The 26909-nt window shown below is 43.5% G+C and overlaps 1 protein-coding gene across 1 annotated transcript in view; it reads right to left on the bottom strand.

Annotated features, from left to right (window-relative positions):
• DR1 (down-regulator of transcription 1) overlaps positions 1-26909 on the bottom strand; it is a 203346-nt gene that overhangs the window by 110679 nt on the left and 65758 nt on the right. Inside the window, exon 2 of the mRNA XM_044085683.1 lies at positions 10243-10406. Within this exon, the coding sequence (XP_043941618.1) occupies positions 10243-10406 (164 nt within the window). The remainder of the gene's footprint in view (positions 1-10242; positions 10407-26909) is intronic.

Below are 26909 nucleotides of genomic sequence, written 5' to 3'. Positions count from 1 at the left end.
TTTCTTTCCTAAATTAGAAAGCAGCCAGAGTAATACGCTCCATCCTAGCCTGTATATTTTTCAAGTTAACAAATACCGCAATTTAAATTCCAGGTTCATTCCAATTAATCTGTCAAAAACAATGAGAAACAGAGAAACAGGCTAAAAGGAACTAGGACAAATTCTGGACACCTTGTGAAGAACTAGACAGCCAAGAAGCATGGCAAAGACCTGGGCAAAGGAACAACAAAAAGCAGTCTAACCTGTAACTATCAACTTCTTAGATCAAGAGATCTGGACAAAGCCATAAAAAATGGGGACACAATGCTTATATATTGTTCCTACAAGCTTAGAAAGTTGGCAGAATAACAGTTTTTGCATGAGCATGAATTGCTAATGATTTGCTAGAAAAAGTACAGTTTTGTACCTACCATAAATGTAGATGTTCGAGGTTCCACATTGCTGCAGTCCTAACTATTGGGTAGTCCGCTGTCCAGTCGGCCCGAATACCAAAGTATACGGCTGACGTCGGTCACGGCGCATTAGACTGACATCAGTACGTCAGGGTACTAATGCGCATGACCGACGTCATATCCTCAGTCTTTTCTTGCCCCAGATGTCAGAAGACCCTAAAAAGACAAGGCCAAAACCAAAAACTCCAAACATACCTGCACCAAAAATATATACAATATATACAAAAGTACCAGAATAAAATCTCACCTACACAACCACCCCTAAACACAGAGGGGAAGGAGGGAGGGTAAATTGGACTGCAGCAATGTGGAACCTCGAACATCTACATTTATGGTAGGTACAAAACTGTACTATGTTCTTCACTCCACATTGCTGCAGTCCTAACTATTGGGTAGAATCCCAAAGCAGAGGTAAGGGAGGCTGGCAAATCATAAGGAAGCAGGAGCTGATAACATGCCTTGCAAAATAGCTGTGGCAAAACCAGCCCTAGACTTAGAGTAGAGAGGAAGGTGGTAATGCTTAGAGAAAGTATGCACTGAACTCCAAGTAGCTGCCTCCAAAATATCCTTAGTAGCCACCCCCCTTAGAAATGCTGTTGAAGTGGCAGTAGCCCTAGTGGAATGAGGCCTAATCCCAGCTGGAATCTCCTTGCCATGATGGGAATAACAAAATGCAATGCAAAACCCAATCCACCTAGAAATAGTTTGTTTTGACACAGGCTTGCCCTGCGAACTCAAAGCAAAAGAAACAAACAACTGCTGAGACTGCCTAAAATCCTTAGTCCTGCTTAAATAATAACGCAATTGCCTGTGTACATCTAAAGTGTGCAAAATCTTTTCCCCTTTATTTTGGGAATCTGCATAGAAAGTAGGCAAATGAATGGTTTGGTTTAAAGCCACACTAGAAACCACCTTAGGCATAAAGGAAGGATTAGTACGTAATGATACCCTATCCTTATGAAAAATCAAAAAAGGCTCAACTGCCATAAGGGCCTGTAACTCAGAAACCCTTCTTGCAGAAGTAATGGCCAACAAAAAAGCAGTCTTCCATGACAAGTATTTCAGTTCAGCAGTAGCCGCAGGCTCAAAAGGTTGTAGAGTAAGTTTCTCCAACACAAAATTGAGATCCCAAGCAGGAGTAGGAGCTCTACGTGGGGGTCTTATATTCTTTGCCCCTCTAAGCATTGTAATTAAATCCTCTGCCATTTTTAGCATATGCTTCTTAGGCAAAGACCCTGAAACACTCGGAGAAACCCCCACTGAAGCTAAAGTAGGCCTGCCCCTTAAAGAAGCCTTGGCAACAGAAGGCGAGGCCCTAACCACCTTAGGAAGAGAGGGAAGAACAGCCACCTGAGAAGCCCCTTCAGCCTGGCCTACTTCCTGAGAGGACACATCCTGTAACAGTAAAGTTTCTCCCTGAGACTCCAAAGAAACTCCTGGCAGAACCTCTGGCTCCACTGAGCCTTCTAAAGAACCGACGTCCGGGACTGTCGGTTCTTCCACTCTAGGCTTCGCTGCTTTGTCCTTGCGCTTTTTGGCTGAAGCGGGCCGGAGCATCCGACGGCATTTTATAATTACAACGCTTCCCAAACACTAACCTGGCACAGTCTAACCTTCTCTTAATAGTGCGTTTGTTAAATCTAGCACAAGAGCGGCATCCAACAACGCCGTGCTCAGGCCCTAAACAAGGTATACACAAAGTATGGTAATCCCTATGAGGTATCTGTTTCCCACAAGAAATACAGTTATTCACTTTTTCTGACATCCGGTTAAATACTGAGGCAAGAAAAACCAAAATATTCCCCAACGGGTACTTAGCCAACTTTGATTCGGTCTGAAACTCTGACTTCAGAAACTTTCAGAACGCCAACCTGCACTCGCAAAACTGCTTCTGCATCGGACCATGCGGCAAAAAAGACTGAGGATATGACGTCGGTCATGCGCATTAGTACCCTGACGTACTGACGTCAGTCTAATGCGCCGTGACCGACGTCAGCCGTATACTTTGGTATTCGGGCCGACTGGACAGCGGACTACCCAATAGTTAGGACTGCAGCAATGTGGAGTGAAGAACATCCACACTTATGAAAAAGGATAGAAAAATATGAGGCACAAATCTGGACATTTTACAAAGTCTTTACAGTTGAACAGTAAGGTCGGATCAGAGGAATGCCTCAGATCCAAATAAAACCATACAGCAGTCCAGCAGCAGCTCCAGATCCAAGGGAGTCGGATCTGAGAACTGTCCAGCTCTTTATGGGCACCAACATCCACTGGATTCCAGTCTTAGGATCAGAGGATAAAACTGAACTTTTTCCAAAAATCTGTACAGTTGAGAGGCATGGCCAGATCAGAGGAACGTCTCGGATCTGAAGAAAACCACACCTGTCCAGTAGCTCCTGATCCGAAGGAGTCAGATCGGAGAACTGCCCAGTTCTCCATGGGCACCCAACATCCTTCTGATCCCAGTCTTACGATTTGAGGAAAGGGAAAAGAAGCAGTAGAATGGTCAGACCAATCAGATCTGCGGTGCAAAAGTCGTCTGCAGATGTATCCGATCCAGGAAGCTGTGCAATACACTGTAAAGTTACAGGCATTCGGCATACAAATGTAAAAAAAAAACAATCTCACTGGAACCGCATCTGTTAGATCCTAGGAGGACTTGGGATCGGATCAGAGAGACTTGTGCTTTTTTCCCCGAAAAAAAAGAAATTAAGTTGTAGAGTGCATGAGAAGTGCCCTAAACTCCTCTGCTTGACAGCCAACCAGCCAACCTCCAGTCCATGCTCGACTTGTCAAGTGCATCCACAGCAGTTCTAGACCACACAAACTGCCAGTGATCCACCACGTGGCTGTCAACCTGCAAACACAACACAAAGAAATTCCAAGCATAGCTACGATAAAGGGACAAACTTTGAAATCATTGCTTTTACAACCTAGTTCAAGTGTCTCAGTGTATAAGAAAACTGTTCATCTGTACTATTATATTTACAGTCAGTGAAGTGTAGCTTACTGGTTGAAAACCTTACTCATCACTGCATCCACGAGACAGCATGCCAAGGCATTTCTAATTTTTCATAGGAAATCTAGATATCTACCATGATGGCTTGACAAATGGATGTTTGCAAAAACAAACAGTTACACTACCTTTACTTGACAACAGAAGGAAACGATAACCCTAGCTAGTCAGTCCTTAACCCTTAAGTGTATGAGTATCTGCTGTGACTATTACCTTTAAATCTAAACCACAACATAGATATGTACACATGAAGTTGGCTAGACTAGAAAGTTTAATAAACCTAACTGACTGTTCTCATTCAGTGAGCTATATCCTCATCACTTCCACACAAAAGGGACCAAAAAGTAAAGGAAACAATCTGTGCACTCAAAGGACAGTTGTCATACAGAGTCCAGGAAAACATCTCTCAAAATGCAACAGCAAGGGAGGGAAGAAAAAAAAAAAAAAAAAAAAAAAAAAAAAATTCAAGCTACCAACCAGAAAGCCAATAGAAAAAAAAAAAAAAAAAAAAACGGGTTTCCCCGTTTCCTAAAGGAGAAGACCCAAAACAAAGGTCCGCTGACTAGGAAAAAAAAAAACACTAGCACCACAAAGGAGGCACTAGAGAGCAACCAGAAGAAACAGACACATATTTCAATTGCAAGCATCACCACAGAAGGAAAGAACAGAGTAAGACTAAGCAAGAAAGAATTAGCTAAAAATCAGACAAAAGTAAATAAACAAAAGTACATTACTCAAGACTTGGATTCTTCTGTCCCACCATAATGACGGCAAACGAGATTGGAGGAGTAAGGGTTACTGTTGCGTATTACGGGAAGAGGGAGAAGCTCGAAACTAGGATCCAAAGTCTTGGAAAGGTAGCATAGTCAGATCAGAGGATTGGATATGGATCCATCAGTGAGGAAGAATGAAAAGGACAATATCAGGCATGTTGGTTTTGAGGAAAAAAAAAATGATCACTTATTTACTCGAGAGAAGCTAGAACCACGTACTTCGCTTTCAAGATCAGAAGTAATTGGGGTTGGTGCACTGTAGGTAAGGGAGTAGCTTGAGAGATTCTGGTTTCTACAGGCTTTTGCAGATGGCCAAGTTGGATCCGAGGGATTGCATCCGAACCCATAAGTGAGGACAGAATGAAAACTGACATCAGATTTTCAGTTTTATCTTTTTTTTGGACAGGAAAATGGGGCAACAGTGTTGTTGTTAATGACAGCAGCAGCTTCCCCACAGATGGGGGCAGCATTCTGACTAAACAGGGAAGCCTTTCCCTATTCCCTCTCCGAAAACTGACTACAATGGCTCTCCTTTATCCATTGAGAGGACTCTCAACAGTTGCAAAGATGTTGCTAATCCCTAGTCTGTAGTAACTGTATGTGCTACACCAGAAGTATTTGGGTTAAAAAAATGACTAGTCTAAGGATGGCAGGGGATTCTCTCCTTTTAAGTGACAGAATTTTATGCAGTCTGCCAAACACCTACACAATACTATTCCGGACACCTTGACCCACTATCCTTGAGAAGCACAGACATCGTCCACTGGGGCATTCCTTACAAATATAGCTCTTATGACAACAGCTCAATCACAGTGGGCTTTTGTAGCAAATGCAGGATTTTTCTCTCACTTTTAGATGACATGATTTTATACAGTCTGTGAAACACCTACAACTCTGCTTGTTTGGACTTCTCAATCCCCTCCTTTTTTAAGAGGTAACACAACTGGCATCTCATTTAAATGGCTTCTGTCCTATCTAGGTAAAAGCACAGCAGTCAATGGACATCATATTGTAAGTATTCATCTTTGTTTCAGTAAGACAAGTGTACTGGAAGTTTGGTCTGATTACGCTTAATATTAGTGGACACTTTAGGCATGAAGAAAGGGGAATTTTCAAGGTCTACTCTATTATCAAGGAAGACCAAATGTGGTGGTTTCACTGACTGGGCTTACAATAGTCCTCTCCCCCACCCTGGTGCTTCACTCTTTCTGGCCTTCCCAGTGTCCCTATCCATTACTGGGTCTACCAGCTCTTCATCATACAAACTCAGACACAGCTGGCATGGATCTTAGAGGTGTCCGGGGGGGGGGGGGTCATGTCAGCAACTGCTTCTGCCAAGAAGAGAGGTTATCTATGGCCTACCCTTGTATCCCTTCCCCTTTGGTTGCTTACTTGCTTCTGACAGCTACTCCCTTCTATGAGCTGCATCTCCTTTCAGGGAGTACGTTAGATGACTGACCCGCCCCCCTCTGCTGGAACATATGTTACAAAAATTTCTTCCACCACCAACACTCTTCTCTTAGCCAAATTTGGCCCTTTTTGCCACACACAACCTGCTTCAACTCAATCTCTGCTGCTAAAGCTAAGAGTTTCTGCTAGCTCTTACCCTACTCAACCCTCCTTTCTCAATCCCATGCACTCACTCAGTTTGTGTAATGATCAAGATCTGGACATATCTGATTGACAGCTGAACATATGGCAGGCCTGTTTCCTCACTCTGCATCTCACCTTCCTATCACTCTCCCCCATCTTCTATACGGTCCACTAATCCCCTCCATCTCTTTTTTTAATAACTCATATGCAAAGCCTAATCTTAAACCTCTTATGTAAACAAGCAAACTCTCAAAGTTGTAGAAAACAAAACAATGTTACCTAGTTAGTCATAAAAAACTGTAAATACTTATAAATGTAAATACTGTACTACTGTTTTTTTTTTGTCACACTTGTATTACAATACATGATTAGTAGTCCTGTTATGGAGCTTTTCTCACCAGACCTCCACTGAAAACAAGTTCTATGTCCAGTCGGACTTTCCCAGTAAGCAACTTTATTTTATTTGTATATACTTGACATTTAATAGGGTCCTGGCCTTCTGTTTCCTCCTACTCCTACAACCAAGCAATTCATATACTCTCTCACACTGATCAGTTTTGCAAATCATTCTACTTCATAATTTCATGCACAATACAGCACAGTGTCCTTTAATTCCTCCTCATGTGTTTCAATCACAGCACTCTCATCCAAAGCCTTGCTCCCCCAATGAACAACTGCAGCATTTAGCATACCTTCAGTTCTCATAATCATTACCCCATGGCGTAAAGATCCACCATCAAAGGTGATTATATCCAGCTGGTCAATTACAGACTACAATTTCTCTTCTATCATTTGTTGCATAAGCCTTCTGATCTGTACGCACACATACCACTCACACACCCTTCACAATTTATAATTTTACCAGCTTGATTTTGCATCTAAGATGAGTTAAGCTGCTACTTCTATCATAGCACTACAGCACCCCCTGCCTTGCCACTTTTGATAGGATGGGATGAGTAAGTAATTCAATTGGGTAAGAGTTCAAGAATGGGATTTTGCAACTTTTAAATATTACGACCTAAAACAACTTGTTTTTGGTGACCTTTTACCACTGTGACAAGGGGAGGAGCCGACATCTCCAGATGACAACAATGCTGCCGACTGTGGCCTACAGATGAATGGCAGGAGCTGACATCTCCAGATGACAACAATGCTGCCGACTGTGGCCTACAGATGAATGGCAGTTACAATAATCTTTTGTACTGGACCTTGACGAAAGCTGCTGTGCTAAGCCCGGTTCCTGCCAGTGTTCACCTGCTGGTGTTGCTGTGGGCCACATCAAAACTACTTTCAATACTGGCTCCTCTAGGTTCTATTATACAGATGTTGTGGTGGTCAAAATTTCACTTGCATAGCCATGAGATTCTTTTCCTACTTCTCCATGTCCTTGAGGTAACTTTTTATAGTTTCAAAGAAAATGAGAGGGACCTATAGAAAGGGAATCCAGCAACACCTTAGTATACTTCACTAGAACTGACTGTACACTCCCTGACTAGAGGAAAAAAAAACTCCCATCTTCCTTTCTGCTAGAATGAAGCTGGAATGTCCAATTTACAATACCTACCAAGGGGGAATCACCAAGGAATACTGCAGGCAACAAGCCTGATATTGCCCCCATCATCCTCTTTTAAGTCTGTCAATGGGGATGTGACAGTGGAAATAAGAGGTCTTCTCTTTCCTCAGGCCTTTTTAGGAACTTATGGGGGAAGCATCTGTGACTGAGGACCTGGCAAGGATGAAGAAGACTTTCTGCAGGCTCTCCCCCTGGGTAGGCTACAAAATCCTAAAAGACCTGAACTCTGCTATAAGCACTGAATATGCCATGGTCTAGGATGTAGGTGCTTGAGCTGGTAACAGAAACTATCATAAAAGCTGCAAAATCCTCATTGGTAGTGGCTCTACATTCACAACTGACACACAAGGACGCATATAACAGTAGGTACCTTATCATACCAAGTCCATGGGTGTCAAGACCTCATCAGTCCCTAAAGATAGGGACTTTTGGCTCCATAAGGCATCAAATAACACCAAAAATAGGGACCAGAAAAATCAATGCTATATGTTAAATCAGCTGTGGCATACAGGAAATGAATCCAAAGGTCTCAAACTGAAACTAGGGCCATCACTGCAGGACTTCTGGGTAGTGGGTCTTCTGGAAAATCAGCTTTGTTCAGGAGAGTCAAAGGACAAGGAGACACTGGGGAAAATGAGTGGACCCAAGAAATAATTTTATTGGTTGATGGCCTGTTTTATCCTGCAAAATCTCAAGTTACTGTAAGAATATCCCTCTGCGGGCATATAAAAAGATGGCATAGATAGTGGTTTGATTGCAAAAAATACGATGCAGAGTTACTTGGGGGCAGTCCATATCAGCTTATGTTTGGTCAGAACCCAAACATTCCTTCTGTTCTTGATAAGCTGCCTACTGTAAAAGGAAGGCCCAAGTAGCAGGACAGTAGGAAATCATGTTACAGCATTACGAATGGGTGGTTTGGCATAACGTTAAGGTTAAATGCCTTAGACACAAGGTTCAGGGTTTGAATCTGACCTCTGCTTACTGGCTAGGCTTCAAATCACCCTTAAGGCAATTAGCCTAGTATTTCACCTCTGAACCAACTTGAAGCATCTCAGTGAAGTAGATGGCAGATGCTGACACCAATATCCTTCCTTTCACAGTACCTACAGCTTCTGTCAATTTCTTGTAGTTGAAGAGAAAGGGATGCTGTGGGAAAAGTTGCAAAACCTAACTTCAAGGAGTCAAGCAATGGGAGAAGGCAGAAGGTGGGGACATACAGAACTTATCAGACCATTTCTTCTTAAGGAGGTGCAGGGTCGAGGCAATCCACAGGAAAGCAACTAACACTGTGCAGCCTTCTCTAAGTGCTACATGAACTTGTAATACAGAAACGTGTAATGCTTACAAAGAGAATGAACACATGACAAAAGTCAAGTAACTCAAAGGAATCAAAAAAAAAAAAGTGTAACAATGGGCAAAATACAAAAGGCAAGACTATGAAAGCTCAAGAATGTCACTTTTTAGTAAGACGGTAGAAAAAAGGAACAGCTTTCCTTAAGAAAGGAGTGCTTTTTCAAAACTAGTAAAGGAGTTCAAGAATGTATGCCCACAAGATATACACAAAAAACCCATAATTCATAACAGTGAAGATGCAGATGTTGGTTAGATGAGAACTAAATGACAGCTCATCCAACTTCAGTGAGCACAATGTGTGGATAAAGCAGTCTTACGCCACCAACAAATGGTATACCAATATATAGACAGATAGATAAATAAAATGTACAAATATTCCTCACCAATACTACAGAAAAAACAAAACCAGGCGGTTGACTTGTCAACTTTGGCTTGATTGCTACCATTTTCCGAACTTTTCTGCTCATCAGTCAGAGTATATTAAACACACTGGTATGAATGCAGTGTTTTTTTTAGGCCTAAGGTACATAATTTTGTCTTCGGAGGAGTCAAAGTAAAATCTCTAAGAGGCTGCACTCCTATATTCCCTTTTATGAACAGGATGGCAAACATTCCACATCTGTATTACCACAGCTATCTGGCTGAATCAAGATGGCACTGCACACAGACTGTGACAATGGTTTTATTGATCAGAGTGATGTTAAAAAAAAAAAAAAAGCCCATAGCATTTGTCATTCATAAAAAAAGCCCATAGCATTTGTCATTCACAAACTCAACTAATTTTTCCAGTCAGAATTAGGATTTTTTTTTAACCAAAAGATCAAAAACTTCTATAGAAGATGCAGTGGACTTTTCTCAGAAAAAAACTTTTTGATCATTCTGGGCAACATTTCTCTATTACAACCACCACCTGTCATCTTCACTGGAATAAAAAAAAAAAAAAAAAAATAGGCCTACCAAGTCAACAAAAATAATGGCATCAACTGTCGTTCAAAAGTCAGTGAAAAAGTATGGCTAGGCAAGCGTCTCTCTGACCAAGACCCCCCCCCACACACACACACGGAATTCAATGACTACAATATGTCTAACAGAGCAGAATGATGAAAAATTACTGGGGGACAAAGGCCCAACATCAGGGACAGACCAACTATTGCTGTCAAACTTAAAGTTGCTAAAAAATAGATTTTGCATTAGCATGAATTTTCTGAAATATATGAAGTCTGAAAACTCAAATACATGTCATTAAATGAATTAAATGCCAGAAAAACACAAAATTTACTAGGATCAGATGAAAAATTAGGGGGGCAAAAATCTGGACAGTTGAGAGGTATGCAAACTGAAGAGCTTCCACAGCAGCAAATACTAGAAACAGCTTTGGAAACCAAGACAAAAGAAAATGCAAATACTTTCAAATTGCAAAAATGTATGGTTTCAAATAACGTAAACAAAATTTGCCAGAAAAAAAATCTTACTTACTTTTGCAAACAGTTCTTGTTGCTGCCTCAGCAATTCTTCCTCAGGAATGCCAAGATTTTCTAAACGTGAGCTTGCTTTTCGTCTTTTTAGTGCCACTGTTTTACATTCTTGTAGAACTTCTTTTACTTCACTAATGTAAGAACCAAAGCCTAAACTTTCCAGTGCTAAGAAAGACAATAAAAAATAATCAATGCGAGAGGACATCAAAACTAAAATATGCTAGAAAACTGAACATTTTTATAAACTTCATTTTTATGCAACTTCTATACCTCAAGCTCCTTTGGTTAAACTGTAATTAGTTCAAAACTGACTTTGTACTTTGCGATCCCCTGGCAAAATTTACAGAATCATGATGCCCCAAGTAAGTTTACCAAATCAGGTGGTCTCCAAAAGATTAAAAAAGGGGTCAAGAAAAAGCAACAAAGTTAGCAAATCAAAGGGGCCAATATAGAGTTACAGACTGCCAAGCATGTTTGACAGAATCAGGGCCCCACATCAAAAAACAAGGGAGTCAAATTAACAGCAAGAAAAATGGCCACTTTTGGCAGAATTAACAGTCAGGACATGCTAACAAGCCTAAGAGTTACAGCAATCTAGCAAGATTAACAGTCAGATGATGAGCATTGGTGTCACGATAGGTGGAACACCCTTTGACAAGGGCCTTAGAGTAGTGGATTGTGGAGTGTCTGGTGGCAGTGATAACTACCTTACACTCTGGGAATAAGGGGGCACAGCAGTGTGCATGTGTGTGAAAAATCATCTCTCTCAGTGTGTGTGTGTGTGTGTGTGTGTGTGTGTGTGTGTGTGTGTGTGTGTGTGTGTGTGTGTGTGTGTGAGTGTGTACGTCAGCTACTTGGGGCAGGGACAAGAAGCACTGGATTTACAGAGAGGGTGCTGTAGGACTTGGCTTGGACACTCGGCTGAGGACCTAACCCTACAGTTGTAACAGTGGAGAGTCTTACTGGGGATCTGGAGGGAGACAGAAATCCATACTCTGGGCTCCCGGTGTTCCGTGTGTGCTCTTAAGGGAAATGATGCTTGATGCAGACAGGTCTGCATCTAGAAATATTGAGTGTATCCAGTTATATTCCAAGTGCATGTCCCTCTACACAGTCAGTGGTAAGGACTCAGGTGCCTTGATTAGTGGCTCAGCATGGGGATGTCACATATTGGTGGCGGTGGTAGGATTATCATATGCTCACATACAGGTGGAGCAGTGATGTGGATACTGAATTTCTGTAGCATGTAAGCAGTTGTCACTGAAGATGGTGTCTGTGCTCTCAAGCAGCCACAAACTAGACATTCAGAGTTTCATACAACAGTTTTATTTATTTATTTTTTGTTAGCTTAGTCAGTCAGGGAGAGCAGGCAAGGATGTCAGGAGAGGATTAAGGTGACAAGGAATCATTTGGCTCAGATGTGACAAGCCAAAGGACTGATGCAAGCCAACCTGACTTAAGAGGAAATTACTGCAGCCTTAAATCACAGTTGCAGCACAGACCAGCAACCAGGAAGACAACCAGTCTGGCACTGGAGGTGTACAGCTCTAAAACAGGACAGTTCAACTTTTCTTCAAAGGACTTAAAAATCCGTCTGGAATTGGACAGACTTGGTCTCCTTTATAGGAACAAACAGTTCATCACCAAACATACCAAAGCCACTATTGCAAGGAATCGCCTATCTATTCTCCTTTATGCCTCCCCTATCTTTACACCAACCTTCGCCACAGCGAACTAAATGGAATCTTGTTACAACAAGATTGCCAAGTTCGCCACATCACTATACCACCACTAGAGCCTTAAGATCCAATAATCAAAACCTCATCAGTGTCAAACATAAAAATGAAGCTGGGAAATCTCTCTTTACCTGCTCAGTTGCCAACATCTGGAACTCACTCCCAATCCAGTTAACTTCTATCACCTCCTATCTCCAATTAAAAAAAAACAACTCCTCAAAACTCATTACTTAAATAACTGGCTTTGCTCATGCTACTCCTCAGGTTAATCCATACTCTGCACTGTTGCTAGGAATATGTCATGATCCAACTATTAAAGTGATAAGTCCTTTACAGAGCCAGTTGACCTGTTTAACTAATGTAAAGTTCTGAACAGAACAAGCAACCTTCTTCTAGTGAAAAAAAAAAACAAAAATGTAACAAGTTTTTCTTGCATGCATCATTCACTATTGAAACTACCTATAAATTGTTAATGCTTGCTTATGTGTGCCTATTTGTATTCTTGTATGTATACATTCTTAGTGTTATGTGGAGCTTTTCTCCCCAGGGCTCGGCTGAAAATAGATCTGTGTCCAGTTGGACTTCCCCGGTTAACAAATGTAAAATAAATTAATAAATGACTAGAAGCATCAGAGAGACTGTGGCATTTAGAGGCTGAAGAAAATGAGAAATTGTGGTGTTTGGAGGACCAAGAAAAGGAGAAGCAGTGTCAATATGAGAGAGATGCTGACTCTTTGGCAGGGTCATGGAGGTAATGGGGAAGGGAAAAAAAACTCCAGAGGCAAAGATCAGTAAATTTTTGCCACAATTTACAAAGTGTGATAATTTTAATAGTTTTAGTCATATATTTGAAAGAGTATGTAAACAGTATAATGTTGACCAAGGGCTCTGGGTACAGTTCCTGACCCCCCTCTTACTCCACGGTAAAGCTGTAAAGTACAGTTTTGTACTTACCATAAATGTAGATGTTAGAGTGTTCACCCTGCTGCAGTCATCACACTTGGGTTATTCCTGTCGTCAGGCGGTCCCGCAGTCGGACGGATTTCCAAAGTCTTGGTCCGACGTCGGTTGCAGTCGCCTCATCCCTGACGTCAGTGCGCCAGGGGTACATATACTGCAACAGACACCATTTTCTTCAGTTTTTCTTGCCCCCAAAAAGGTGATCCAAATTAGTACCAAAAGGTGGGAACACTGTACAAACACAAAATCCCTTCAGCTATAAGCAAATACATCAGAAAGGCATAGCAAAGATTTAGCCAGTAGATCAGAGGGGTTGGAGGGAGGGTAACCTGGACTGCAGCAGGGTGAACACTCCAAACATCTACATTTATGGTAGGTACAAAACTGTACTATGTTCATCGTGTTACCCTGCTGCAGTCATCACACTTGGGTTGAGTCCCAAAGCTAAGGTAGGGTGGAGGCATCATAGAGGGTTAGTGGAGGCAATGAGGCCCTGCAGAACTGCAGTGGCGAAGCCTGCCCTGGACTTGGAATAAAGAGGTAAGTGATAGTGTTTGGTGAAGGTGTGTACAGAACTCCAAGTTGCAGCTTCTAAAATTTCCTTGGTAGGAACCCCCCTGAGAAAGGCAGTAGAGGTAGCTGTTGCCCTGGTAGAGTGGGATCTAATGGTAGGAGGAACTGGTTTCCCATGATGGGTATAGCAGAATCGTATGCAATGGCCTATCCATTTAGAAATGGTTTGCTTGGATATGGCCCTCCCTTGAGAAACTGTAGCATAGGAAACAGAGCTGGTCAGTTTTTCTGAAAGCCTTAGTTTTATCCAAGTAGTAACGAAGTTGCCTGTGAATGTCCAAGGAATGCAGGAGTCTCTCACCTTTGTTCTGTGGATTGGGGAAGAAAGTAGGTAGGTGGATGGTTTGATTTAAAGCTACACTGGAAACCACCTTAGGCATGACGGAAGGATTATTACGTAGAGAAAAGTACAGTTTTGTACCTACCATAAATGTAGATGTCCGATAGATATGCAACTGCAGTCCTGACATATGGGATGTCCTGCCTCAGGCAGCCCTTCGGTCGGCCAGATTCCAAAGTCTGGGTCCGGCGTCGGCCGATGTCACCTCCTCCCCGATGTCAGAGCGGCTGGAGTATAAAGGCATCAGCCGACGCCATCTTCTTCAGTGTTTCTTGCCCCAGATGCCAGGTGCCCTCCAATGAAGGCTAAATTTGGTGAATGGATAAACTGATAAAATCAGACATGCACAACAGTAATAAACAGATACACCATAACATATATCCCCAGCTGATAGGTGAGAGGAGTAAGGACCCAAAATGGGAAAAAAGAGGGGTAGGAGGGAGGGTAAATCTGACTGCATATCTATCGGACATCTACATTTATCGTAGGTACAAAACTGTACTATGTCCTTCAAGAATGCAACTGCAGTCCTGACATATGGGTTGAATACCATAGCCAAGCTGGGGGTGGTAGGACTAAGTAAGAGATGGTGTAGCTAGAAGGCCCTGCAGGACTGCCGAAGCAAAGCCTGCTCGGGATCTGGAGTATAATGGCAGGTTGTAGTGTTTGGTAAATGTATGCACGGAGCTCCATGTAGCAGCCTCTAGAATATCTTTTGTAGCCACTCCTCTTAGAAAAGCTGTGGTTGTGGCCATAGCTCTGGTGGAGTGTGGTCTAATATTAGCTGGCACACTTTTTCCATGAAAAGAATAACAGAATCTGATGCAGTGTCCAATCCATTTTGAGATAGTTTGTTTGGTGACTGCTTTCCCTTGCACTCCAGCAGCATAGGCTACAAACAGTTGGTCAGACTTCCTGGTGGACTTTGTTCTGTCCAAGTAGTAGCGTAGTTGTCTGTGAATGTCTAAAGTATGCAGCAACCTTTCCCCTTTATTTTGAGGATTAGGAAAGAAATTAGGCAGGTGAATTGCTTGGTTTAGAGACACTCTGGATATCACCTTAGGCATGAATGAAGGCTTGGTCCTAAGGGAAACTCTGTCCTGATGAAAGATGATAAAAGGGAGGAACTGCCATGAGACTCTTCTTGCTGAAGTGACTGCCAACAGGAAAACCATTTTCCATGAGAGAAATTGCATTTCTGAAGATGCTGCTGGTTCAAAAGGAGGAAGAGTTAATTTTTCCAAGACATAATTGAGGTCCCATGCAGGAATTGGTAGCTTCCTTGGAGGTTTGATATTCTTTATGCCTCTTAGAAGCTGTCTTAGCAAAGGATGTGAGAACACAAAAGGATGCGAGAACACAAGTGGATCACAGTTATAATGTGCTGAGATAGCTGAAGCGTGGATTTTGATGGAAGAGTATGAGAGGCCACTGTGAAACATTTCTGTCAAGTATTCCAATATCTGCGGCATGTTCACCAATGATGCATCCTGTCCCTTGTTGACATTCCAGATGGTGAATCTCTTCCATTTGGCCGTATAGGTTTTTCTGGTGGAGGGTCTGCGTGCCTCCAGCAAAATTTCCTGAACTTTTTTGGAGAGCGAGTCATGGGTCTGAGTCATGGAACTCTCCAAGCTGTCAGCTTTAGGGTTTGCAGGTTCTGATGAACAGTCTTGTAACTGTGTTGAGTCAGGAGCAGAGGCCATTGAGGCAAGGGCCACGGTTTGGAGTGAGTTATGCTCAATAGTAGTGGATACCAGTGCTGCCTTGGCCAGTCTGGAGCTATCAAGATTCCCCTTGGCTGTTCTGCCTTGATCTTCAGTAACACCTTGGTGAGCAAAGGTAGAGGAGGGAATGCATAAATTGTTAGAGCATTCCAGCTGAAGGAAAGAGCATCTGTTCTCCAAGCTAGAGGATGGTGTATCCTTGTGCAGAACCTTTCCAGGTGATTGAGATGAGATGCAAAGAGGTCTATGTCTGGTCTTCCCCATGCAGATGCTATTTGTGCGAAAATGCGAGGGTGTAGCATCCATTCGTGAGGATCCAAGAAATTCCTGCTCAATCTGTCTGCCAGAACATTGTCCTTGCCCGGAACAAACTGGGATTGCAAGTAGATGTTCAGTTTCAGGGACTTTTCCCAAAGAATCATTGTTAGTCTGCAGAGGGGGTAGGAATGAGTGCCCCCTTGCTTGTTTATGTACCACATGACAGTGGTGTTGTCTGTTCTTATTAGCAGATGACCTTGTTGAAGAGATTTTTCAAAGGCTTCTATTGCATGTATCACTGCCAACATCTCTTTTTGATTTATGTGCTGATGCATCTCCATTGGAGTCCATTGCCCTTGAATGCATCTGCCGTCCATGTGTGCCCCCCATCCAAGGTCTGAGGCATCTGTTGTAATAGTTTGACTTGTTTGAGGTTTGTTGAAAAGCATGCCTTCGTTTAAGTGACTTGCTTGAGCCCACCACAAAAATTCCTTTTGCAGGCATGAATGCAGTGGTATTATGTCTTCTAGGTTGTGGCTGTGTTGTGAACACAAGCTTTTTAGGTACCATTGCAGCTTTCTCATGTGCAGTCTTGCCAGAGGGATTAGAAGAATGCAAGATGCCATGAACCAGTGGGCCTGCAAGGTCTTCCTTGCGGTCAGGTGGGTTAATTTTGCTAGGCCTCTGAAGTAAGCTGTTAAATGTTCTTGTTTCTCCTCTGTGAGGAAAGCCATTTGTAGCTGTGTGCCCAGTTTTGCTCCTAGAAATATAATCTCTTGGGATGGCAGTAATCTTGATTTTTGAATGTTGACTGTGTATCCCAAAGCCTGCAGCAATTGAATGACGTAATCCAAGTGTCTTATCAAGGTCCGTTTGCTGTCTGCTTGTATTAGGCAGTCGTCCAGGTAAGGGTATATTTGAATCCCTTGGAGTCTGCAATGTGCCACTACTGATGCCAGGCATTTCGTGAATAATCTGGGCGCAGTAGATAAACCAAACGGCAATGCTGAGAATTGATAGTGCTCTGTTCCTGCAAGAAATCTGAGGTATCTTCTGCAACTGTGTCTGATAGGGACATGCAGGTATGCCTCTTTGAGGTCCAGAGTAACCAGCCAAGACCCCTTACCCAGCATGGGAAGAAGTTGCTGTAACGTCAGCATCTTGAATTTTGGCACCATGAGAAACGTATTTAGAACGGACAAGTCCAATATAGGCCTCCATTGTTTTTCTTTTCTTGGAACAAGGAACAGTCTTGAATAAAATCCCTGGCCTTGTTCCTGAGGAGGAACCTTCTCTATTGCTTTTATTTGTAATAGCTTTGAGACTTCTATGAGTGCCTCTGCCCTTTGATTTTGTGGCAGGTTTGGCATGCCTTGTCCTGTTGGTAAGGTATGGAAGTGGAACCTGTACCCTCTGTCTATTATGTCCAGAATCCAATTGTCCTTTATAATGTGCTGGTTTTTTGAGAACAGAGATAATTTTCCGCCTATAGGTGCTTCTCTTTGAGCCTTGGTAGGCGGAGTGAAAGGTAAGTCATTGTGATTGTCCCTGTGGTGCAGGTGTACTACCTGTGCCATTTCTTTGATTTTGTGGTTGCCATTGGCGTCCCCTGTAGGAGCCTCTGTATTGCCCTCTACCTCGTGCACGCCTGTTCTTTCCCTTTTGAGACTTGTCAGAGTCTGGAAAGGACCAATTCTTTGAAGGCCAATTCCGGCTGAACCTTGGGGGCTGAACCTGGAGGAAATCCTTTACTGTTTGAACAGATTTTGCCTTCTCTTCAATAGATTTCAACACATCCTGAGCATTAGCTCCAAAAAGCTTTTGTTTATCCAGAGGTGCATCCAGGAGCTTAACTTTAACATGATCTGGCAGCAGCTGATCCTTCAACCAAGCATGTCTACGGATAACAGCCCCTGTCATAGCTGCCCTACATGAAGCCTCCAATGCATCATAACCACACTGTAGGAAATGATTACTAACCTGCTGTGTATTATGAACCAAATCCTGCAGTGCCTTTCTATCTATAGGCTCAGGAGAGGCTATCTTTTTCTGCAAATCATCCAGTAAATAATCCTGGTACTGAAACATATGAAAAAGGCAGTTAAGAGACCTCATGGCAAGGGTGGTAGAGGTATAGACTTTTTTACCCCATCTCTCCAGGGACCTTGCTTCCCTGTCAGCTGGCAGTGGGTTCCTGGCTGAGGAGGTAGCCACTCCTTTGGGGCCCTGTGAAATAGTTTCTAGATCCACAGAGTGGGCCTTAAAGAGATGCTTGTGAGTGTCAGGGACCCTGTAATATCGGTCTGGCTTAACAGGAGCAGGAGGGAGAGAAGAGTCAGAGAAAACATCATCCAGGACATCCAAAACTGGCGGAATAGCTAAAGGTCTGTGCTGGGGTAACTTAAGGAAGGTACGTAGCCTTTTCCTGGAATCAGAAAATTACTGACCCTGCCACTTAAAATGCTCCCTCATGGAGTGGAGGACTTCACCGAATGAGAAATCCTCTGGAGGGGAGGCAGAGGGAATAGATTCCTCAGCATCAGAGTCCTCGTAGGCCTGGAAGGATTCTTCTTGGGTTTCTGAATGCTCTGAATCCCCAGAGGCTTCATCTGAAGAGAGGTTGTCTGTCTGCTCAGTTCTAGGCTTTTTTCTGCAGGCGGCTGAGACCCCCTAATAAGAGAAATAAGATATGCAGCCAGAGACATGATTTGTTTGTTAGAAGAAGGAGCCTGAGAAGCAGGCTTGGGATGGGCCTTGGCCTGGCTGGCAGCCTTAGCACGTGCAAAGGCCTTGATTGACATGGATACAGGAGGCCTAGCTGCCCCACGTGCAGGGGTAACTTTGTCCACTGGAATGGTGTCGGGTAGATCCAGAACTTCGGTTTCCGGAGGAAAATCAACAACCGGCACCGGAGTAGCCTCTGAGACAGAGGGATGAGTTAACGCGGTGTTGTTGGCCTGGAGCGGTTGAATTACCGCTTCCGAAGGGACCGAAGCACTCGCGGAGGGCTTAGACGTTATATCGGTGGAAGACGCGGGCCGAGGATGTCGGTCCCGGTCCTTTCGTTTTTTGGTAGTTTGTGCTGTCGGTTGTTCTGATGGCATGTTGTACGCGTAAGATTTGCCAAAAAAGTCTTCGGCAAACTCTGCCCGGCGCCTGAGAGTGCGCTTATTAAAGCAAGCACAGGCGGCACAGGCCGAGACGTCGTGGTCTGGGCCCAGGCAAGGGAGGTAGTAAGAATGAAAGTCCTTATGAGGTATTTGTTTACCACAAGACAAACAATTATTAACTTTCTCAATTTGTTCTGACATCGGCTGAGGCAAGATAAAATGTTCCCCAACAGGGTACTTAGCTTTAAGATGACTTCGGTAACTGAAAACACAGGAGCTGACCGACCGGCACTTGCGAACTGCTTCTGCTTCGGGCACCGCGTGGCAAGAAAGACAGAAGAAGATGGCGTCTGCTGATGCCTTTATACTCCAGCCGCTCTGACGTCGGGGAGGAGGCGACATCGGCCGACGCCGGACCCAAACTTTGGAATCTGGCCGACTGAAGGGCTGCCTGAGGCAGGACAACCCATATGTCAGGACTGCAGTTGCATTCTTGAAGGGCATCTCTGTCTTGATGGAAAATGAGGAAAGTTTCCACTGCCATAAGTGCCTGTAATTCTGAGACTCTCCTAGCAGAAGTTATTGCCAGGAGCAGGGCAGTCTTCCAGGATAGGAACTGAAGGTCTGCAGAAAAAGCTGGTTCAAAGGGAGGTAGTGTTAGTTTTTCCAGAACAAAGTTGAGGTCCCATGTTGGTGTAGGGGCTCTTCTAGGTGGTGTTTTTTGCCCCTCTGAGGAACTGCCTTAGAAGAGGATTGGAAAATAAAGGTGGATTAGTGTCGTAGTGAGCTGAAATAGCTGAAGCATGGATTTTAATAGAGGAGAAGGAAAGTCCTTTATGCAACAGTTCAGCTAAATACTGCAGAATGTGAGGCATATGAGGCCGAGTTGTGTCTTGGCCTTTAGCTTGGTTCCAAGCACAAAAGCTTTTCTATTTGTCCGAGTAAGTCTTCCTGGTGCTTGGCCTCCTGGCCTCTAGAATAACATCCAGTACTGCTTGTGAAAGAGGGGCTGGTGGGATGCTTAATTGATATGCCATGCAGCCAGGTTTAAGGTTTTGATCTGGCTGTGTAGAATCTGCTCGTCTTGCTGTGTGAGTAAATGAGGAATATGACGCAATATCCATGGTGGGCTGTGAGCCATATTCTTCAATAGCGGGTACCAGTGCTGGCGTGGCCAGTCTGGGGCTATGAGGAATCAGTCGAGGTTTCTCCTTTTTGACCTTCAAAAGAACCTTTGTGAGAAGAGGTAATGGAGGAAAGGCATATGCTGTCAGGTTTTTCCAAATGAAGGAGAGCGTCCACTTTCCAAGCTTGATGGTGGAATGTCCTTGTACAAAATTTTGTCAGCTGGTAGTGTTGAGGACTGGCAAACAGGTCTATATTTGGTAGACCCCATTCTTCGAGTTATCATTGTAAATATTTGTGGGTCTAGCTTCCACTCGTGGGGATCTTTGATGTTTCTGCTTAGGTCGTCTGCCAATGTGTTTTTCTGTCCTGGCAGGAATTGAGCCTGTAACTGGACTTGGTAGGCCAGAGCTGTGTTCCATAAGATTATTGCTTGCCTGCAAAGAGGGTAGGAATGTGTGCCCCCTTGTTTGCTTATGTACCACATTACTGTGGTGTTGTCCGTCTTTATTGCAAGTTGTCCTGGCTGTAGTAGATCCTTGAAGGCTGTCAGAGCTTTCTGTACAGCTAGCATCTCTTTTTGGTTTATGTGCAGTTTTCTTTGTTCTGCACTCCATAGGCCTTGAATGCATTGCCCTGCCATGTGTGCCCCCCAGGCATAGTCTGAAGCATCTGTTGTGATAGTTTGCCTGGGTGGGGGCAAGATGAAAGGCTGACCCTTGTTGAGGTGACATGCCTGTGCCCACCATAGAAATTCCTGTTGAAGGCAGGGAATGAGAGATATCACTGTGTCCAAGCTGTGGCTGTGTTGAGACCATACGCTTTTTAGGTACCACTGTAATTTCCTCATATGCAGTTTTGCAAATGGTATTATCAGAATGCAAGATGCCATGGAGCCCAAAAAGCCTGCAGAATTTTTCTTGCAGTTAATTGGGTCTTTGTTGCCATTGTCTTGAAATATTGAGTCAGTTGCAATTGCTTGTCTGGTGTAAGATGAGCCTTCTGGGCCATTGTGTCCAAGCTGGCACCCAGGAATGTCATTTTTTTGTGAGGGTACTAGTTTTGACTTCCTTTCGTTTACTGTGTACCCCAGACAATTTAGTAGATGCTTCACAAAAGCCAGATGTTGTAAGAGAATGTCTTTTCTTTCTGCTTGGATGAGGCAGTCGTCCAGATATGGATATATTTGAATTCCTCTTTGTCTGCAGTATGCAATTACTGGTGCCAGGCATTTTGTGAATACTCTGGGCGCAGTCGATAAGCCAAAGGGCAGTGCAGAGAATTGATAATGGGTTGAACCTGCAATGAAACGGAGGTATCTTCTGCAACTTTGTCTGATAGGGACATGCAGGTATGCCTCATTGAGGTCCAACGTAACCAGCCATGCTTCCTTGCCCAACATGGGAAGTAGCTGCTGTAGTGTTATCATCTTGAATTTGGGAACTTGTAAGTGTTTAGAATTGAAAGGTCCAGAATTGGTTTCCAAGCATTTTCTTTCCTGGGTACTAGGAAGAGTCTTGAGTAAAATCCTTGGCCTTGCTCTTGCGTTGGTACCCTTTGAATGGCTCTCATGCCCATGAGAGCTGTAATTTGTTTTTGAGCCTCTGCCCTTTGATTTTGTGGCAGGTTTGGCATTCCTCTTTTTATTGGCAAGGTGTGAAAGTGGAATCTGTATCCTCGTAAAATTATGTCTAGGACCCATTTGTCCTTTGTGACCATGTGCCAGTTGTCTGCAAATAGTGCTAGTTTTCCCCCCAAGGGGCTGACAAAAGAGCTTTGTTTGGCCAGCTGAGGTGCAAGTCATTGAGTTTGCCTTCTGGTGGGTTGAGACCTGTCTTCTCCTCCCTTCTCGGTTGGAGTGCCCCATTGGCGAGGCTTATACTGAGCTTGTGGTTGTCCTCTGCCCCTTGGGTGCCTGTATTTACCCCTCTGAGGCCTGTCAGTGGCTGGAAAGGACCAATTTTTTGTTGGCCAGTTTCTGCTGAAGCGAGGGGGTTGTACTTGTAGAAAATCTTTTGACTGTCTGCATTGATTTCGCCTTATCTTCCATTTTCTTTAAAACTTCTTCTGCTTTAACACCAAAAAGAACATCCTACTGTAAGGGAGCATCTAATAGTTTTGCTTTAACATGACCATGCAGACTTTGTTCTTTTAACCAGGCATGCCTACGTATAACTGATCCAGTGACAGCTGCTCTGCAGGAGGCCTCTAAAGAATCAAACCCACATTGTAAGGTATGTTTGCCCACCTGCTCGGTGGCATGCAACAAATCCTGTACTTTTTTCATTTCAGATTGTTGAGGTAAGGTGGTTATCTTTTGTTTTAACTGAGAGATCAGAAATTGCTGATACTTAAGCATATGAAATTGACAGTTTAGTGCTCTCATAGCTAAAGTGGCTGAGGTGTAAACCTTTTTCCCCCATCTGTCTAGTGCTCTTGAATCCCTTTCAGAAGGTACTGGATTTTTAGCCATGGAAGCCTTAGCCCCCTTGGGACCCTGGGAGACAGTCTCTGGGTCAGCTACTGGGCTTTTGTAAAGGAATTTGTGGGAATCAGGTACTCTGTAGTATCTGTCAGGCTTGGCCGGGGCAGAAGGTAGAGAGTCAGGGTTGAAACTGGATTCCAAGTAGACATCATCCACAATGCCCAAAACAGGAGGGATGGCTAGAGGTCTGTGTTGGAGGAGTAAAAGAAACTCTCTCAGCCTTTTCTTGGAATCAGAGTAATCCTGACCTTCCCAGTGAAAATGTTTCCTCATAGTGTGTAAAGTTTCCCCAAAAGAGTAATCTTCTGGAGGGGAAGCAGAGGGAATAGATTCCTCAGCATCAGAATCTTCATAAGGAGAGAAGGAATAGTCTTGGTCCACAGAGGAATCCGAAGAAATAGACAGTTGTTCAGAGGAAGCAGAATCTTCCTCTTGTCTAGGCCTTTTGTCAGGAGGAGGCTGTGAACCCTGATAAGAGAAATCAAATCTTCTGCCATTTTGTGAGCATCTGTTTCTTAGGCATAGGGCCTTGAACAGGAGACTGCAGTGAAGCCTTTTTCGGTTTAGAAGGAGTCTTCGACTTGGAAAACGTTTTGACTGTAAGAGTCGGTCTGAAGACGCCTTCAGAAACCAATGGCGTTTCAGAAGTACCGACGTCCTTGGAAGGTAAATAGTCGGTAGGGCCTGAAGTAAAAGGCTGCGTCGGTCTAGTACATTCCGACAAAATATCTGTAGCGGCATCGGGTTCCAGAACTGCGGTAGTCAGAGGCTGCGTCGGAGCCTCACTGATAACCGGAGAACCGGAGACCAGATCAACCAAGGCCTCGGAATCGGGCTTAGGCCTGGGCTGTCGGTCCTTGTCCCTGCGTTTTCTGTGCACGCCGGTAGTCGGTAGCTCCGACGGCATGTTATAGTTAAATATTCTACCAAAAAAGTGTTGTGCGAAATCAAATCGTCTTTTAATAGTACGTTTATTAAATCTAGCACAAAAACGACAAGAAGTGACGACGTGATTAGGGCCTAGGCAAGGTATGCAATAAGAATGAAAATCCTTATGAGGTATTTGCTTTCCACAAGAAATACAATTGTTAACTTTTTCTGACATCGGTCTGAGGCAAGAAAAGTTTCCCCAACGGGGAACTTCGCTTTATAGAAGACTTCGGTCTGAAATTCGAATTCGAAAATCTCAGGAGTCGGCCGACCAGCACTTGCCAACTGCTTCTGCTTCGGGCACCACGCGGCAAGAAAGACTGAAGAAAATGACGTCGGTTGCAATATATGTACTCCTGGCGCACTGACGTCAGGGATGAGGCGACAGCAACCGACGTCGGACCAAGACTTTGGAAATCCGGCCGACTGCGGGACCACCTGACGACAGGATAACCCAAGTGTGAGGACTGCAGCAGGGTAACACGATGAACCTCTGCTATTTATAAAATTGTCTGATACTGATTGCTTAAACTACACTATAGTTACAAAAATGTTTACTGGAATGTTTTAAGTTAACACCTGAAGCTTACAGAAAAAAAGTTTTGTGAGCATAGACACATGGCAGATGAAAGTGTGTGTGTTTATATTGCTGAGATGAGCACTTATTTTCATAGGTGGGTGGGTGGTAGGTGTCATGTCACCACTTTTCAAGGGCTGGCAGGCCTTTTGGTGAGAGAACAAGCCCTTAACATGTTGCCTGAGGACATGAAAATCTGGATGGCAAATTGGGAATGCAGCACTGCAGATGAGCTGGGGAAAAAAAGAGGATCTCTACATAGCAAGCAGGGCTTCACTGTACAGGTAAGAGATACCCAGTGCTGCAAATGGATGTAAGGTAACTCATGGTGGCAGCCTAAACCCCCCCCAACAGAGTCGGCCAGTAACAGGGAAGCACTAGTTCAGGTACACGGCCAGGATCAATGATAAAAGGTTTTAAATGTAACCAGTGGGGCCATGTATATAGCTGGCCACAGAGGCAAGGTGGGGGAGCCAGCAAGTGGAAATAACAGAATGCCAGTGGTAAGTTGTCTGGAGACAACAGAAGTACCAAACTACCACCAGAGTTTGTATTTTATCTTGGTGGATGGAAAAAGTACAGTTGTGTACACTTACCACAAATGTAGATGTTAGAGTGTATTCACTGTTGCAGTCATTACATTTGGGTAGTCTGCTGGCAGGTTACCCTCAGTTGGCCTGATTAACAAAGTCTTGGGTCCTGCGTCGGTTGCTGTCCCTTCTTCCATGACATCAGGTCATCAGGTGTATAAAACATGCAGCCGACGTCATTACCGCAGTTTTTCATGCCCCAGACGTCAGGTGCCCTCCGAATGGGAGCAAAATAAAATTTTAAAATACAAAAATATATCTCCAACCAAAAGCAAATACACCAAAAAGGCTTTTAAGCATAGTAACAGAAAGTAGAGGTATAGTCAGAGAAAAAAGTACAGTTTTGTACCTACCATAAATGTAGATGTTCGAGGATTCCATTGCTGTGCAGTGTGGGTATAGTCGTATGTCGCGTCGGCCCGGAGTAATAGCTGGCGATAGGAGTGCATTGGTTGAGGGGCGAGGGCGCATTGTGACTCCACGCCAGTCAGCCAGGTGACCATAGTCGCATTCTTTATATAGCCAGAAGATCAGTCTTTCTTGTCTCCAAGGACCAGAACCAAAAAAAAGACAAAACCCAAACCAATATATAAAAAATATATACAATATATAGAAGAATATATACAAAAAATATAAGCACTGGAACTCACCTAGGGAGGTGGTGGAGGAACACAGAGAGGGAAGGAGGGATAGAAGACTGCAGCAATGGGAATCCTTACACATCTGCTACTTCTTTCTTAGTGGGTACAAACTGTACTATGTGAGGAATCCTTTCCATTGCTGGGTAGAGGACTAAAAATCACAGTGGTAGGGGACTGGCAAAAATCAAGTAGCAAAGTAGTGAGCTGACAAAATATGCCTTGTAAAATAGGGTGAAGGAGCTTGAGATAGACTTGAGATAGATAGAAGGTGATAATGTTTAGAGAAAGTATGCACCACTGCCAAGTAGCTGCTTCCAAATATCCTTAGCTGCCAGCGCCCTTTAGAATGCTGAATGAAGTGGCAGCCCTAGTGCCCAGAGGCCTAATCCTGTAGCAATGCAAAAAAGCTATGATGGAAATACAAAAATGTTTTTAAAAAGCCAATCCACCTAGAAATAGTTTGTTTTGACACAGGCTTGCCCTGAGACTGCAAAAAAAAAAAAAAATGCTTACTGCTGAACGCCTAATGCCCTAATTACTGCTCCTGCTTAAAGTCTAACGAAATCTTTTCCCCTTTATTTGAAAAAATCTTTCAAAAGTATTTTGGGGTTCTGCATAAAAAGTAGCAAATGAAAATAGCTCGGCTTAAAAGGAAGGATTGAAGTTCAATGATGGCATAAAGGAAGCTGATTATCAACGTGCACGATACTAGCACCTATGGAAAACTCGGCCCTCTCTACCAGAGTAAGGGCCAATGAAAAGCAGTCTTCCATGACAAGTATTTCAATTCAAGAGTAGCCAGTCTCTGCTTTAAGTATTTTAATTCAGCAGAGTGAGCAGGCTCAAAAAAAAGGTGAGGTTGTAAGCAACAATAAAATTGAGATCCCAAGTGCCCTCTAGGAGCTCTACGTAGCCAAAATATCGAAAACAATGGATAAGAAACTGCTTTGAACAAAGGATGCAAAAAAGCATGGGGTCACAATCATGAAGTGAGCCGGAAATTGCTGCACAAATAATCTTAATGGGAAGGAGCCACACTTAAATTGGTCCGTCAACCTGTCCGAATATTGAAGACTTTAAAATAAAAAGAAAACAAACCCATTTTCTCTTACTGTTTTCCAAAATAAAATCTCTCTTCCATTTTCTTTTCCATGACACTTTTGTTGTAATTGAGTCTTCTAGCTTCCAACACACTACTAAAAGTTTGTTGAGGAAGTTGAGACCTTCGCTGTGTTGGTGAACAGAAGATGAAGATTGAGAAGATTGAGAGAGGAAGCTTGACATTGAGGCCATGCAGGCTTCTTACCAGACGAACTAGTAGGAATCAGGGGGTGGTAAAGGCCATTGGAGGTTTGGGCTTACCAAAATCGGCCTTGGCTGTCTGACCTTTAATAGTACCTTTGGAAGAAGAGGCCAAAGGAGGAAGGCATACACATGAAAGGTTTTCCAACTGAAATAAAGTACCTTGGAAGAAGAGGCAGAGTGAAAGAAAAGTATTACACACATGAAGGCAGCTGGTGGTTTAGTGGAGAAGCGGTGGATCTCTGTCTGGTGATTCCCAAACCTTTGCGCAAGTTTGAAATACATGAAGATCCAGTTTCCACTGGTGTGGGGAT

This window comes from Protopterus annectens, chromosome 10.part0, assembly GCF_019279795.1.
Source record: "Protopterus annectens isolate FY-2018-M chromosome 10.part0, PAN1.0, whole genome shotgun sequence".
NCBI lineage: Eukaryota > Metazoa > Chordata > Ceratodontiformes > Protopteridae > Protopterus > Protopterus annectens.
Note: the sequence above shows the minus strand (reverse complement) of the source record. Positions and strands in the feature narration are given on the sequence as shown.